The 13,799-nt window shown below is 36.5% G+C and overlaps 1 protein-coding gene across 2 annotated transcripts in view; it reads right to left on the bottom strand.

Annotated features, from left to right (window-relative positions):
* NBAS (NBAS subunit of NRZ tethering complex) overlaps positions 1-13,799 on the bottom strand; it is a 173,252-nt gene that overhangs the window by 59,606 nt on the left and 99,847 nt on the right. For both annotated transcript variants that reach the window (XM_005143310.4, XM_034060637.1), the window contains 3 exons: positions 8,557-8,667; positions 4,895-5,145; positions 3,094-3,428 (listed from right to left, as the gene is read on the bottom strand). In XM_005143310.4, coding sequence (XP_005143367.2) covers positions 3,094-3,428; positions 4,895-5,145; positions 8,557-8,667 — 697 coding nt within the window. The remainder of the gene's footprint in view (positions 1-3,093; positions 3,429-4,894; positions 5,146-8,556; positions 8,668-13,799) is intronic.

Genomic DNA, 13,799 nt, shown 5'->3' with positions numbered 1-13,799 from the left:
CATACATGCAATTAGGCTATGTTTACCAATATGAAAGTGGACTGAATTATTATTTACTAAGAAAAACTGGAATAGCTATTCAGAATTAAAAGCATTTTTGAGTATAAGTGCCACAAGCAGAAACTCTCTCAGTGTTTGTAGCACTGAGCTGCTGTGGTCCAAGTTCTTTGGTGTATGAAGAGGGTACTGATGAAAAGTAAAGGATTTCACCTGTTTCATTTACAACAAACACAAGAAAAACAGTGCATCAATCTCCACCTTCTTCAGCTGAAGATGGATATAGTGGATCCAAAGAAGAGTTGTCATAATGGAAGAACTGGGGGCAAAAAAAAAGAAAAGAAAATAACCACACACATACAAAAGTTTAAGTAGCCTCTCCTGAATTCTGTGGAAGCAAACACTGATGACTACCTCTTTAATATAGCAAGATATATTAACAGCAAGAATTTCTAGTAGTCACTAGCAGCGATCATATGTGAAGACAGTATTCCCTTGTCTCTAGACAAGAGTCATTCCCTGGCTATCACAGTTCAAGGTCAGGCGACTGAGATCCGGGATGAGCATCAAGTCTTTCCTGATAAGCGTGAAATGCTCAGTGTGATTATGGGATAAACAGGATCAAAGCACCTGAACAAGACAGTAGTTCTGCTGAACAGGCTTACAAGACAGCTGATGGAACTAGTGATTAAGATGTGTTGGTCTAGCATGACAAATAGATCAAAGCATAAATTTCATGCTGACAATTTCACAGAATTTCAATGTAAATCTTTTGTACACCAGTTCTGGTACAGACACAGGGTAGATGAGTTCTAATACATTTCCACTAGTATTGTGGGAACACTACAACAATATCCAAAGAGGGAACAAATCTGAATTGACCTAATTGAACGTAGTGAATAAACACCTCTGGTACATGAGCACAATCCAGAATAGAGAAGATAAAGACACAAAAATACCCAACCAAACAACTTCTCTTCATTTACTTTTCATTTCAGAAGAAATTAGTGAAGACATCTCAAGATCTTTTAATAAGGAAATATGTAAGAAATCTAATCCCTTTTTTGTGCTTGAGAGTAGATACATAAGAAAGAATGGGTAAAATTTTATATTAATAATATCCTTAGAAGTAGGTTTCATTGGGCAACAAGAAACTGCAGATCTGGTAATACATGTTATGGGCATGAAAGCACATTATTTCAATCGCAGGCTTTCAGCCAGATGGAGATTATGATAGTTTATAATTTATATTATTTCAGTGCCTAGAAACCATAAGCACAGGCCCAGAATGCTTCTTTGTGGAGCATTCTATTCAGAATGCAAAAACCTGGTACAAAACACAAGTCTGTGGCACAATGAATTTTAGGACAAGCACAAGTAAAATAAATACAACTACATGATACCTCTTGGAGGCACAACAGAGCAGGGCATAAGCAATTCAGGAGGTTGCATTGATGATAATTTCCTTCACTTTCCTAAAGTGAAAGAGAAGAGCAAGAGAGGTGTTATGCTGGACCTTGCTCTCACCAACAAGGAGTTGGTGGTGAGTAATATGAAATTCAAAGGCAGGCTTGGCTGCAGTGAAATGGTAGCATGAATGAATGGTGGCATTCACGATCTTTAGGACAGCAAGAAGGACGTACACTCTGGGCTTCAGGGGAACAGACCTAGGCCTTTTCAGGGATCTGCTTGTTAGAATACCATGGAATAAAGCCCTGAAGCAAGAGGGGCCAAGAAAGCTGATTAATATGCAAGGATCACCTCCTCCAAGCTCAGGAATGATGCTTCCTGACAGAGCAGAAGTCGGGCAAAAACACCAGGAGGCTTGCACGGACGAACAAGGACCTCCTGAACAAACTCCAGAATAAAAAGGAGGCCTTCAGAGAGTCAAAGCAAGGACAAGTAGCTTGGAAGGAATTAAGAGAAATTGTCCAAGCAGCAAGAGGTCAGCTTAGGAAAGCTAATGCCCTAATAGACTAAAATCAGGCTAGGGATGCCAAGGGAAACAGGAAAAACTTCTTAGGTATATCAGTGATAAAAAGACTAGGGAAAACGTGAGCACTCTCCAGAAGGAGATGGGAGACCTGGTTACCCAGGATATGGAGAAGGCCCATTTTAAAAATGGGAAAAAGGAAGACACAGGGAACTACAGGCCAGTCAGTTTCACTTTGGTGTCTGGCAAGATCATGCAGCAGGTCCTCCTGGAAACTATGGTAAAGCAGATGGAAAATGAGGAGGTGACTGGTGACAACCAACACGGCTTCACTAAGGACAAATCATGCCTGACAAATCTGGTGGCCTTCTACAACAGGGTTACAGCACTGGTGGATAAGGAAAGACTATTATCTACCTGGACTTGTGCAAGACTGTCCCACATTAACATCCTTGTCTCTAAACTGGAGAGGCATGAATTTGGTGAATGGACTGCTCTATGCATAAGGAATTGGCTGGGTGGTCACACTCAAAGAGTTGTTATTAACATCTCAATGACCACATCAAAATCGGTGACAAGTGGTGCTCCTCAGGGGTTAGTATTGGGACCAGCACTATTTTAACAATTTTGTCGGTGACATGGACAGTACAATTGAGTGTAGTTTCCAATGAAACCAAGCTGTGTGGTGCAGTTGACTTGGTGCAGGGAAGGGATGCCATCCAAAAGGACCTTGACAAGCTTGACAGGTGAGCCTGCGCAAATCTCATGAAACTCAGTAAGACCAAATGCAAGGTCCTGCATCTGGGTTAGGGCAATCCCAAGCACAACTACAGAGAATGGATTAAGAGCAACTTGGTCTAGTCAAAGGTGTCCCTGCCCACAGCAGTGGCTGGAACTAGCTTTCAAAGGTGTCCCTGCCCACAGCAGTGGCTGGAACTAGCTTTAAGGTCTCTTCCAGTCCAAACTTTTCTATGATTCTACGAAATACACATGAAGAATGTCTTAATTCTCTGCTGAAACAGAATACAGGGACCTTGGGGTTACATAACTGATTCACAAAGCTAATTCCTCTAACCATATAAAATTCTGGGTTTTATACTGGAAGCCATAAAAAGAAGAGAGCCTCACCTGAGGCTTGAAGTTCTTCACATGTATCTGCTTACCTTTGTGACAGCTTTTGAAGAAAAGGTAATTTCGTCAATAAAAGAGACAATATCATCTGGATTGAGTCTATCAAAGTATTTCGAACACATATCATATGCATGTAGCCACTCATCCATGGTTTCTGGTGCTTTTTTAATGAGATGGTGATCACCGTTCCAAAAAAGTTTCTGTAACCAGACAGCATAAATAGAGCTTGGTGACAGCATGCTGCCATCTTTTTTAGGAATTTTGGGAGCCAGCTTGGAAATAGATAGGATATTTTGACTTGTAAGGACAGGCTCCAGTATTTCCAGAGGATTTTCATTTTCATCTGTTAGCTTTTTGTAATTGAGACCTATTGATGGAAAGACAAAGAGGGGAACAAAATAAAAGTTATTCACAGTTTTATCTACGTGTAAAGCAATCAGTACTAAGCCAGAATCAACAGAACTAGAAGACTCTATTGTATCTCCTTTACAAACATACATAATATCAGACTGGGGACAAAGTCAGGTTTGCATACAGGTAAAACTGAGAAATTATGTTTTGATGTGTGTGAAATCTCTCAATCCCCTGAAACATATTTTAACATTACATATTGACACAAACTGAGAATAATCAAAGAAGCAAGAAGATATATAGAGCATATAGAATAGTTCCACTATTATTTTTCTTTTTATATAAAATCTAGAAAACTTCACACACCTCAAGATATAAGTTTTCATTAATTAAAAAATGGGCATCCTGACCATGTAACAGTTGGTAATTACTACCCATCTCAGCAAAAATGCAAGGTACTAACCACAGGTAAACTAAGTAAGGTTAACTGGAGACAGGAAATGTAGACCTATTTACATTAATTTATATGATACAAATGTCCTATTACTACTTCAGTTCCTACAGGAAAAAAGCTCTTGCAAATTCTAGCAACAACAAAATATTTCTTTCAACAACACTATTTTAGTCTTTATGCATACAATTCCTAAAATAAGTGGCTTTAATTGCTATGCTTTTCATCATATACTCAGGGCCTCCACAAATACTTTGATGTTTCTTGAATACTATATATAAACTGTGCTGAACACTGAGAATTTTAATTAGGGGTGTAATACAATAGATTTAATTTTTTTACCACACAAAGTGACTACTTTATGACTGATGTATGGTCCTAGTACTTTAAAAAAAAAACATTTTTTTTGAAAACCATTTAGAACTAGCTTTGAAGGCAATGACTTCCTGATGGATTTATCTTTGTCAAGTATTACAGAACTTGAGTGTTTAAAGACATCAATAAGAACTGAAGGCAATCCCTCCTCCCCCCAAAAAATATTTTTTTCTTCCTTCAGTACACGAATTCATATGCACAATCTCTTCAAATTCTGCAGCAAAGTTAGTGTCTAATACATATGAGGTTCCCAATATATTGTGTAATTTAGACTTCTGAAAGATAATCTGTCTTAAATTCTTTGAGAATATTTATGTTAAACTTGCACTGTTAAAAGTTATGCCCTAAGAGGTCTGTATTTCTTCTTTAAAAATTTTCTATGAACCACCGACAATAATTTTAACTTGCACCACCAACAGAAACCTGTTTTTAATATTTTTTTGCTTGCTGTGATAAAGTCAACTTCCAGTAATACAAAGAGAAGGACTTTAGTCCTATGAAATAGGACTAATCTTCTAAATTACTTGCATTCATCTGATATGTTCATTGAAAAGAATTACTTGGAGAGTATAGACTAGATGATCATAATTATGTCAGCATTCACATAAGAGAATAATACACACAGCTATGAAGGAAAGAAACAGGAACTCTCGTACCTGGTGCAACTGCTTTGAATTTTTTCAGGAGTCGGATGTGAGTTTCAGGTTTAACAGCATGCTTCACCATTTCTGAGCAACCACAGTTTTCAAGGAGTGTAAAATAATAAAGCAACCGCTGGTGATCTCTGCCTTCAATACTTGGATAAACATATTTAACCATGTGTTCATGCAATGTTTCAGGATTGGTTTTCAAGGTCTCAAACAGACCAAGACTCTGTGCTCTTTCTTCTATTTCCAGTGTCGCTAACCTGTGTTTAGAAATAATTTCACCTTTAAAAGCTTGGACGTGACGTGAAAGATTCTTCAGGAGACAGGAAAATCTTTTCCTTTGGTTAAGGGTACAACTTTGTAAGACATTTTGAAAGACTAAATACTCATTTATAAATATTTAATTGTTACTCTCCATAAACAAAATCTAAGGAGCTCTCATGTTTCCTAGTCTTGTTATCTGATGACCTGAACATACAGATTAAAGGTTATGAACACTGAAGTGGAATCAAAAGCAGCATTTCAAATCTCTTAGGTACAGCTATATGCAAAAGTAGATATATATCCAGACTGTATGTACAGGAAGACTTAAAGAAAAAAAAAACCCAATCGAAATCAACCAAACAAAATCCCACAAAATAAAAAAAAAAAAACACAAACAAAAAATAAAAACCAACCCAAAACCCCACCAACCTGGTGATGAAAGATGAAAGAAAATCCTATTCCCAGTTACAAGTTTTCCCAATCTATTATATTCTATTTTCTGTAGTCAATGAACACCTGGCATGCTTTGAGAAGACTGCCACTGAAAATCAGCTCTTGCCTACTAGTTAATCTATTTGACACTATTATTCATGCTTAGCATATTCCATTTGACAGTTTTATCAAGTTGCTTCTCAAATTGTCATCTCTGAAAGCTTATGAAAACATCAGCAAGCCTTGGGTTGACCTCAGCCAGTCTCGCTGCTTCATGAATTTTTTTTTTCCTGGCCTTTTGAAAAGAATACATTAGCTGTTTCACAGCATGAATTCAGACACCTCCAGCTGACTACATAAATGACAGCTGAAAGCAATCACTTCTATTTAACTCAGCCAGGAGAAAAATGGGTGCATATCAAGCAAGTCTCATCTTAAGTTTGTACCATTCAACTGAAAGTTTTACCCAAAATCTGAGGAAAGAAGTAACCTACAGGTGACTATCACCTGGACTCTTCCCAGAGTCCAATCAAATGTCATATTAGGCAGTATATTTCATATGAAAATCTGATGTCTTCTAATCCCATTTGATTTTTCTCTATCTCTAAAACTGATTAAATCAGAATTTAAACATCAGGTTTTCCTGAGTATAAATATTGCATATAAGTTAGCTTTTCTCTTTGGTATCCAAGCAAAATATGTCTCAGTTTCATTCTTAAAGATTATTTTCTTACAGCATATACCACTAACACAACCTCCTCTCCATTTAAAAATTATTCTCTGATTTCTGAGGGAGAAAGTTGAGTTATTTTTATATCTAGAACCTTCCCCAGTTAAGTTGTAAACCTGTAAGCATTATTTTAATTCTCTACATTCTCATTATTTGTTAAGTGTTCTATCATATTACTGGAAATACATATGATATTAATGGAAATAAAGCATCATTCATTCTTAATATCAGCGAAAAGAGACACTTTGACATGATGCACTCCAAGAGTGTGATCTGAATATATTTTTCTTTCCACACCCAAAGTTCAGACTAAAGGCTAGATGGATATTAAATTATATAGACAGGATCTACAGAGGTTTGCTATGTGCTTTTGGGTGGGAATGGTGGTGGGTAAGAAGGGCTCATTATGCTGTTCAGAAGGATTCTCGAATAACAGATTTTGTGACAAGAAATATAGAACTTCCCACTGTTAAAACAGTAAAATGCATTTTATAGGTTTTTTTTTCACAATAAAATGCAATCAGATTCTTCAAAAGAAACAATTACAATTTTCACTGAATGTAGAAAAGTGTTATCCTAAACATTTTTCATCACACTCAAATTCACAGCATAACAGAAAAATGTGGTTTATTTGTTGTCAAGTAATCAAAGAAATAGTTAATACAAACTGTGTGATCAAGTAATCAAAGAAATAGTTAATACAAACTGTGTGATTCTTTTGATCTTCCCCCTATGTAAAGTAGCTTATAGAATACTGCATATTTGGTTAAAGAGATTAAGTCTTGGAATAAACTTCTTTTCAGTTCAGAATGAAAGCATAACGAGGCATGCATTATTAATGCCATAATCCCAAGACTAAAATATACTGTAATGGCTGTATGCTGTCAATCAACTCTAAAATGAGATTATGATACAACAAAAACACGTTCAGCGGCATATTATCCTATTATACATCAATTTCCAAGCCTTCTTTAAATTTCGTTAGGGAAAAGGTTGTTCATTTGTATGTCAGTGATTTCTGAATTCTATGAATACTAAGTCATGCAGGACAGGAACAAAGAAAATGGTAGACAACTTCTGCAAAATACCTTAGGCAATATTCTAGTCCCAGAGGAGTCAAGTGGCTCTTTCACATTCACCCCAGTGTTGCCATGTTTATACCCTGACAGTCTATTTTGCTTAAAGCACTAAATAATTTAGCAGCAGAGAAATTTAGAGGGTATGACTTCTCTGTTTTCTGGAGAAGGCAAAAGAAAAAAATCTCAATATGGTATTTCATGTTCTCAGATCACCAACATCTATCAGTCTTGTTTTTATGCCTCATATTTCATAAAATGTTTTAATGCTTTTTTTAATTACTGGTAAGGAAGGTACAAATACTGCTGCAAGCTAAACCTGCTTTCACAATTTTAAATCTGAAACAAAACTAGACTAATTTGATCACATCTGTCAGAACAGAAAATAAGAGCTGTTGTATTACATAGGGGGGCTCTATATCACTGTCATCTGAATACACTATTCAGGCAAGTAGCTTAGCCTTTTATTGAATGGGGGTATTCATCTTTCAGTGGGCTAAAATACTTGTCTGACTGTCAAAATGTCAAATTAAAAAAAAAAAGTAAAAAAAAAAAAATGGCCTCAAACCAACTCTGTAACAGAAACAAAAAGCATCCCTTCCCTCATGCCCACCACAAACCCTGGGTCTCGTCTGCCATAAGCTTGTAGGATAGAAAAGTTCCCAAGAAATATTGTAAATAACTCTGCTTCTACAAAAAAAAAATGAACCTGAAATGAACAGATGAATAATGTGAATGGGAAGCTTTAATATATTTATTTCCTTTGCTGTTATGCAGAAGAGAGACCAATAAATAGCAACACTTAAAAAAAATAATTACATTAAAATCTATCAAGCTATTCCAAGGGACTTTAAAAATAAGTAAGATAAGTTGCTATTGGAAAACAGCATTTAGCATTCAAAGCCGTGGAAACCTAAACACTGAAAAGAATGTCCCAGGATACTCAGAACACTAAGACACATACAGACTTTTACTCTCTCTTGTACACTTGTTTTTGTGGCTGGTTATGAAAGCATCACATGGAAAAGAAAAATTACCAAACTACTACAACACAAGAAACATGAAAATACAAACCAAGCTCTAGCCACAGTATACTTCACTTTCCCCTAGGTTAGCACATATTTCTGTGTATCAGAATAGCATGTGTATTTGCAGGGGAGAAAACATACCCACTGTCAGTGAACAAAAATTCCAGGTGGGTCATATAAACTTCCCAAAGTGGAACCTTGTATCTTTGAGCCAAAGAAACAGCAATCTTGTAGACATTTTCTTCAAGTGTTCTTGTGAAGGAGAGACATGAAAGAAAACAAAGTTACATTAAGGCCCTTAGAGACATGACATGAAAATAAATATTGACATTAGAAAAGTAATGATTTTTTTAATATTTTCTTTTTTTTTTTACATTTGCTAATACTCAGTGTTTTATTTGGGGGAAAAGAACTGAACAAATAAATGAATCAAACTACAGAGATATTACAAAGACAGGCACCTACTCCACATACACTTTGGTTCTCAATGACAGCTTCTGACCAACCTTCATGCTAAAGCAAAACTCTCAGTTTCCATTTCATTTCAAAGTGCTAAAGGATGTAATGTATGACAGCTTTTATTTATTCAATTAGCTGCAACACCTACAGAGTTTTAGCATCACTATTCAGGTCCTCAAAGCTCTTCCTAGAAGTTCACAGACAAAAACACTCTTAGTATTTACAGACTAAAGTAAGGTGTGAAGATGTCCAGTTATTCGCTATAAGTGCTCTAGAAATATTAAAAAACATTTTTTCTGTTATTGTATATCCCTTTAACAAAACAATACATGGAGAAAATGTTTAATGATCAAATCCTTAACTTCATATTATTTTCTACTAAGCCACTGAAGTTAGTATGGTTCAAATAGACAGACAGTTCCTGGTTTTAGGCTGGTATAGGAACAATACTATTAAGGCCCATGTTGGGTTTCTGAGGTTTGTTTTTGTTTTGGTTTTTGCTAGGGTTGATTTAAAGTCTTCAATTTAAAAGTCTTATGGGACTAAGGAAAAAAGCCTTACACAACATGAACTACTATAAAATACAGTTTCAACTGTCTGTAAATTAGTTTACAGAATTATAAAACTCAACTCCATAATCACATTTAACATTTTCCTTATATTCTTCCCATTGTTTTCTAAAATCCTGGAACGTAGGGGTCGATTTTGTGGAACAAAAGTAACCGTTAGTACATTTTCTATACCATCATCATGATTCATGTATGACTAAGTGGAAAGCATTAAAAAAAACCCTACAGATTAGACAGCATATTCTCCTGGATTTTGGGTGTTGTTTTTTTGTGTTGGGTTTTTTTTTTTTAGTCATTTACAAATGCAGATCTGTGCTTATAGCTACAGTCTGTCTTAGGTGAACAGCCGACACATTTGTGTACCTTGATTTTGACTTTTTACACATGCAATCCAACACACCATTGGAATGGGTTGCCCAGGGAGGTTGTGAATGCTCCATCCCTGGCAGTGCTCAAGGCCAGGCTGGATGAAGCCTTGGGTGATATGGTTTAGTGTGAGGTGTCCCTGCCCATGGCAGGGGGGTTGGAACTAGATGATCTTAAGGTCCTTTCCAACCCTAACTATTCTATGATTCCACTGTGATAGTTTCTACAGATATTGTAGAATTAAAATAAGATATATGATGCAGAGTAGAAAAGCAAAATGCCAGGAAAAAACATAATGCTGAAAAGTCTTCACAAACAGCTATGAGAATATCCTTTGCATGAGAGCAATAGCTATTGCTCTAAGAGTGAAAAAAAACCCAAATCCAACAAAAACCCACACACATAAAACAACAAAAGATCCACAACCTTCTTGTAATGACTTTCAGTTATGACAACCCCTGAAAAATATTGAGCACTTTGTGCTGAGGAATATGTATGCAAGAAAAGGAGGCAGAACACAAGCTTTAAAATTAAAAGAAACAAATATATTTTAAGATAAATACAAGTATCTATTAAAATACATTTCAGAAGAGGAAAGAGAAAAGAAAAAAGAAATTCCCACTCTCTCTTATTTGTCCTGTTCCAATGGCCACAACACCTTCTCTTGATTTTCTGGCATTACAAGGTTTCCTGTACCCAACCTCTTGGAACTGGACTACAATGGTAACAGAACACTTTTAAATCCAGCAAGCAATGCTGTATGTGTAAGAGGACGACTCTGAAGTTTTTTTTTAAATACTGAATAAGAGTCATCTAATCTTCTACAGGCAGATGCTCTACTCTATTTTTTGTCATTAAAAAGTACCATGACAACAGTACATTGTAAATTCCAGATTAGAAGCCACTAATGCAGGCTGTCATTCAGTACATAAAAGCAGATCCTTTTTTAAGCACAACAGCAGATGCCAAATCAAACCACATGAACTTATATTCTTTGCATTTTTCAGAAACCATTTTATGTACTGTCATCAAGGACATTACTAGTTGAAGATTGATGTAAGGCCTGCACAGTAAGTATGCCACCGGCTAACACTAAAAGGTACACTGGAGATTATGAGGTTAAGAGCAGCAATCTGCAGCTGCTCCTCAACACTGATCTCAATACTTTCATTCATTAAAAAATGTACAATATATTATTGCCCTTGTATCATTAATTCAGATATAGAATATCCTGACAGAAGGAAATCATGACCTTTGGGAATGTTCTAATAAACCTTTGCTTAAAAAACAACTTCTGAAATTAGCGGAGTGGTTCTAAAATTAAAAATGGAGCTACTGGAGAAAGTCCACTGAAGGGCTGCTAAGGTGATGAAGGGACTGAAGCATCTCTTCTATGAGGAAAGGCTGACAGAGACGGGACTGTTCAGCCTGGAGAAGAGAAGGCTTGAGGGGATCTCATGTATGTAAATTCCTGAAGGGAGGATGCAAAAAAGATGTAACCAAGCTTTCTTCAGTGTTGCCCAGTGACAGGACAAGAGACAATGGGCACAAACATGGGAGGTTCTGTCTGAACATCAGGGAACTGCTTTTGCACCATGAGGGTGACTGAGCCCTGACACAGGCTGCCCAAGGAGGCTGCATTTAAATCACGACAGGAGTCTCCATCCTTGGAAATATTCAAAAGCCACCTGGACATGGTCATTGGCAACTAGCTCTAGGTGTGGTCCCAATAAACTGGGGGATTGGGTAAAATTACCTCCAGAGGTCCCTTCAAACCTTAACCATTCTGTGACTCTGTGATTCAGTGAAAGAGGAAGATTATATGAATACTTCAGTTGAACAATAACTCAGCCAATCTTACAAATCAGGAGTGGCTGTTGGACCTAGTGGGATATATTCCCCCTAGCACTTTACAAGTCTTACTAAAATCCTGTCTTTCTGTATCAAGAGTGGCAAGCAGTGGCAGCATAAAGCAATAGAGATTTTAAGGATATTGTATATATGAAGAACAAGAAGAAGCTATTTATTATCAAGATAACACTGATGAAATTAAAAGAAGTAGTTGTTACACAATGAAAACATGCAAAAAAGACCATTACCTTGCAAATGACCTTTAACTTTCTTTTCCGCACCCCTTTTCATGCTCACCCCTAACTGCCTGTCTGTGAGTCTGAGAACTGACAGAGAAATCCCCACCTAAAGCTCCTGTGCAGGCAAGTTTTGGATGTACTTCCTGGGTGCTGTTACACAGAGACTGGTACAAAACTGAAGTCTGAAGCAGTTCTTGTGGACGGCTCTTAGCCACCTTGGCTATGTGCTAGCACAAATTTCTGAAGTATCAAAAACTCTGCCAGTGCTGTAGTGTTCAGCTGGGATTTTGCTGACTATCTTCAAGCTCACAGAAACAAACATCTGGCAGCTCAGCGCAATTTTATGTTTTCCCCGTCTTGTTCTCTAAAACCTCAATTGTATCATACATGTGCACGTGTTTGCTGTCTTCACAGTTTTCTGCTGACATCAATCAGCTACACACCACCACTGGATTCGCTCGTAATAAGGGGAAATGAGATCCCCTTTTCCAGTGGCTTGTCCTATAAAATGCTTGTTTGTTGGTTTTTTTTAAATCTAACTTGGAGGAGAAGTGAAATGAAGATTTAAGTCAGGAGCCTTTTATTTCCTCTCATGTTTGAAGAGGAAAATAAGATGGAAGGCTATGGTTGTATATGTTCTGCAGCATGAATGCATCAGGCTGTGTCTACAGTGGCAACAGAGCACAGCAATATAGTAATATAGCACAGCACAATGGTTCAGAAGCTAAAGTCACTAATAAGGGCTGAAGCAGATTCAAGTGGCTTTATACAGGATCTTCTAGTTTAGCCTTCTGGAAATGGACGTAGCCCATATGCACTAAAAGCATTCTGAAAACCCTATAAGCACGAGTTAAGTTATGAATTTCAGAGTGATTGATAATTGCACAATTTTTCTAAAAATCTAGAAAAAGAATTTCAGATTGGTGACACAAAACAAGGAAGAAATTGGTATTAAATCATATAAAACTCACCAGCAGTGAAGGGCTGAAGACCTCAGGGTGAGTGAAAAGAAACCAAACGGAAACAAACAAAAAGCCCCAGACAAACAAAACCCATCCAAAAGTTCGCTTCAAGTAAAAAAAAAACATTTTGAAACTTTATATGCAATAGTTGTCCTGAAACTACATGGGACTTCAACTGATTATTCAAGAATGATCAATCTTGCGCTAGTTTTCCTAATTTCTTTACAATCTACCCTACTCTGCCCAAATAAATTGTTAGCTGCTTGAGAGGTAACCTTGATTAAGTCTGTGAGACACACAGATCTTTAAATATCTGATAAATAATGCATAAGGTCCAATGACGATATACCAAATATGGAAGACAAAACTGACAACTGTTTGTTAAGTGGTTTTAGGAAATTGATCATTATAGCACAAAGCTGGTTTGCAAAAAATATACCATCTCCTTCAGGTGTTGCTCTGGAAAACAGCCCTTCATAGAAGATTAAAAACATGAAGCACTTAATGATAATTCAAAAATAAAAAAAAAGGATGCTACACAATTAGATTTAATCTGCATATTGTTTTCATTAGAAAATTCAGATTAAGAGTCAACTGAAAATATTAAAGCAAGGAAGCTTAAGCTAAACAAGTAATTAATTTTATCTTTGCAACTGCAAAATATGGAACTACTACTCTCATCCACATCCTATGGAGCCTTATTTTTACTAACCTTTTCATACTGTGTTTCAATCTCTACTTGCTGTAACGAACTTTCTCTTCATGTTTACTTAATTTTCACAAAATACTATCTACAGGACTCTTGGATGATAATGCAAGTAAGCATGCTGCATCCAGACTAACATTTGCAATAACAGAAGGATTTTTGTGCTGTAGTTACTGTAGATAAATATCAAGACATTACATTCACCCAGTGACATTCTAGTAAGATATGTGCT

Source organism: Melopsittacus undulatus, chromosome 3 (assembly GCF_012275295.1).
Source record: "Melopsittacus undulatus isolate bMelUnd1 chromosome 3, bMelUnd1.mat.Z, whole genome shotgun sequence".
Classification (NCBI taxonomy): Eukaryota; Metazoa; Chordata; class Aves; order Psittaciformes; family Psittaculidae; genus Melopsittacus; species Melopsittacus undulatus.
Note: the sequence above shows the minus strand (reverse complement) of the source record. Positions and strands in the feature narration are given on the sequence as shown.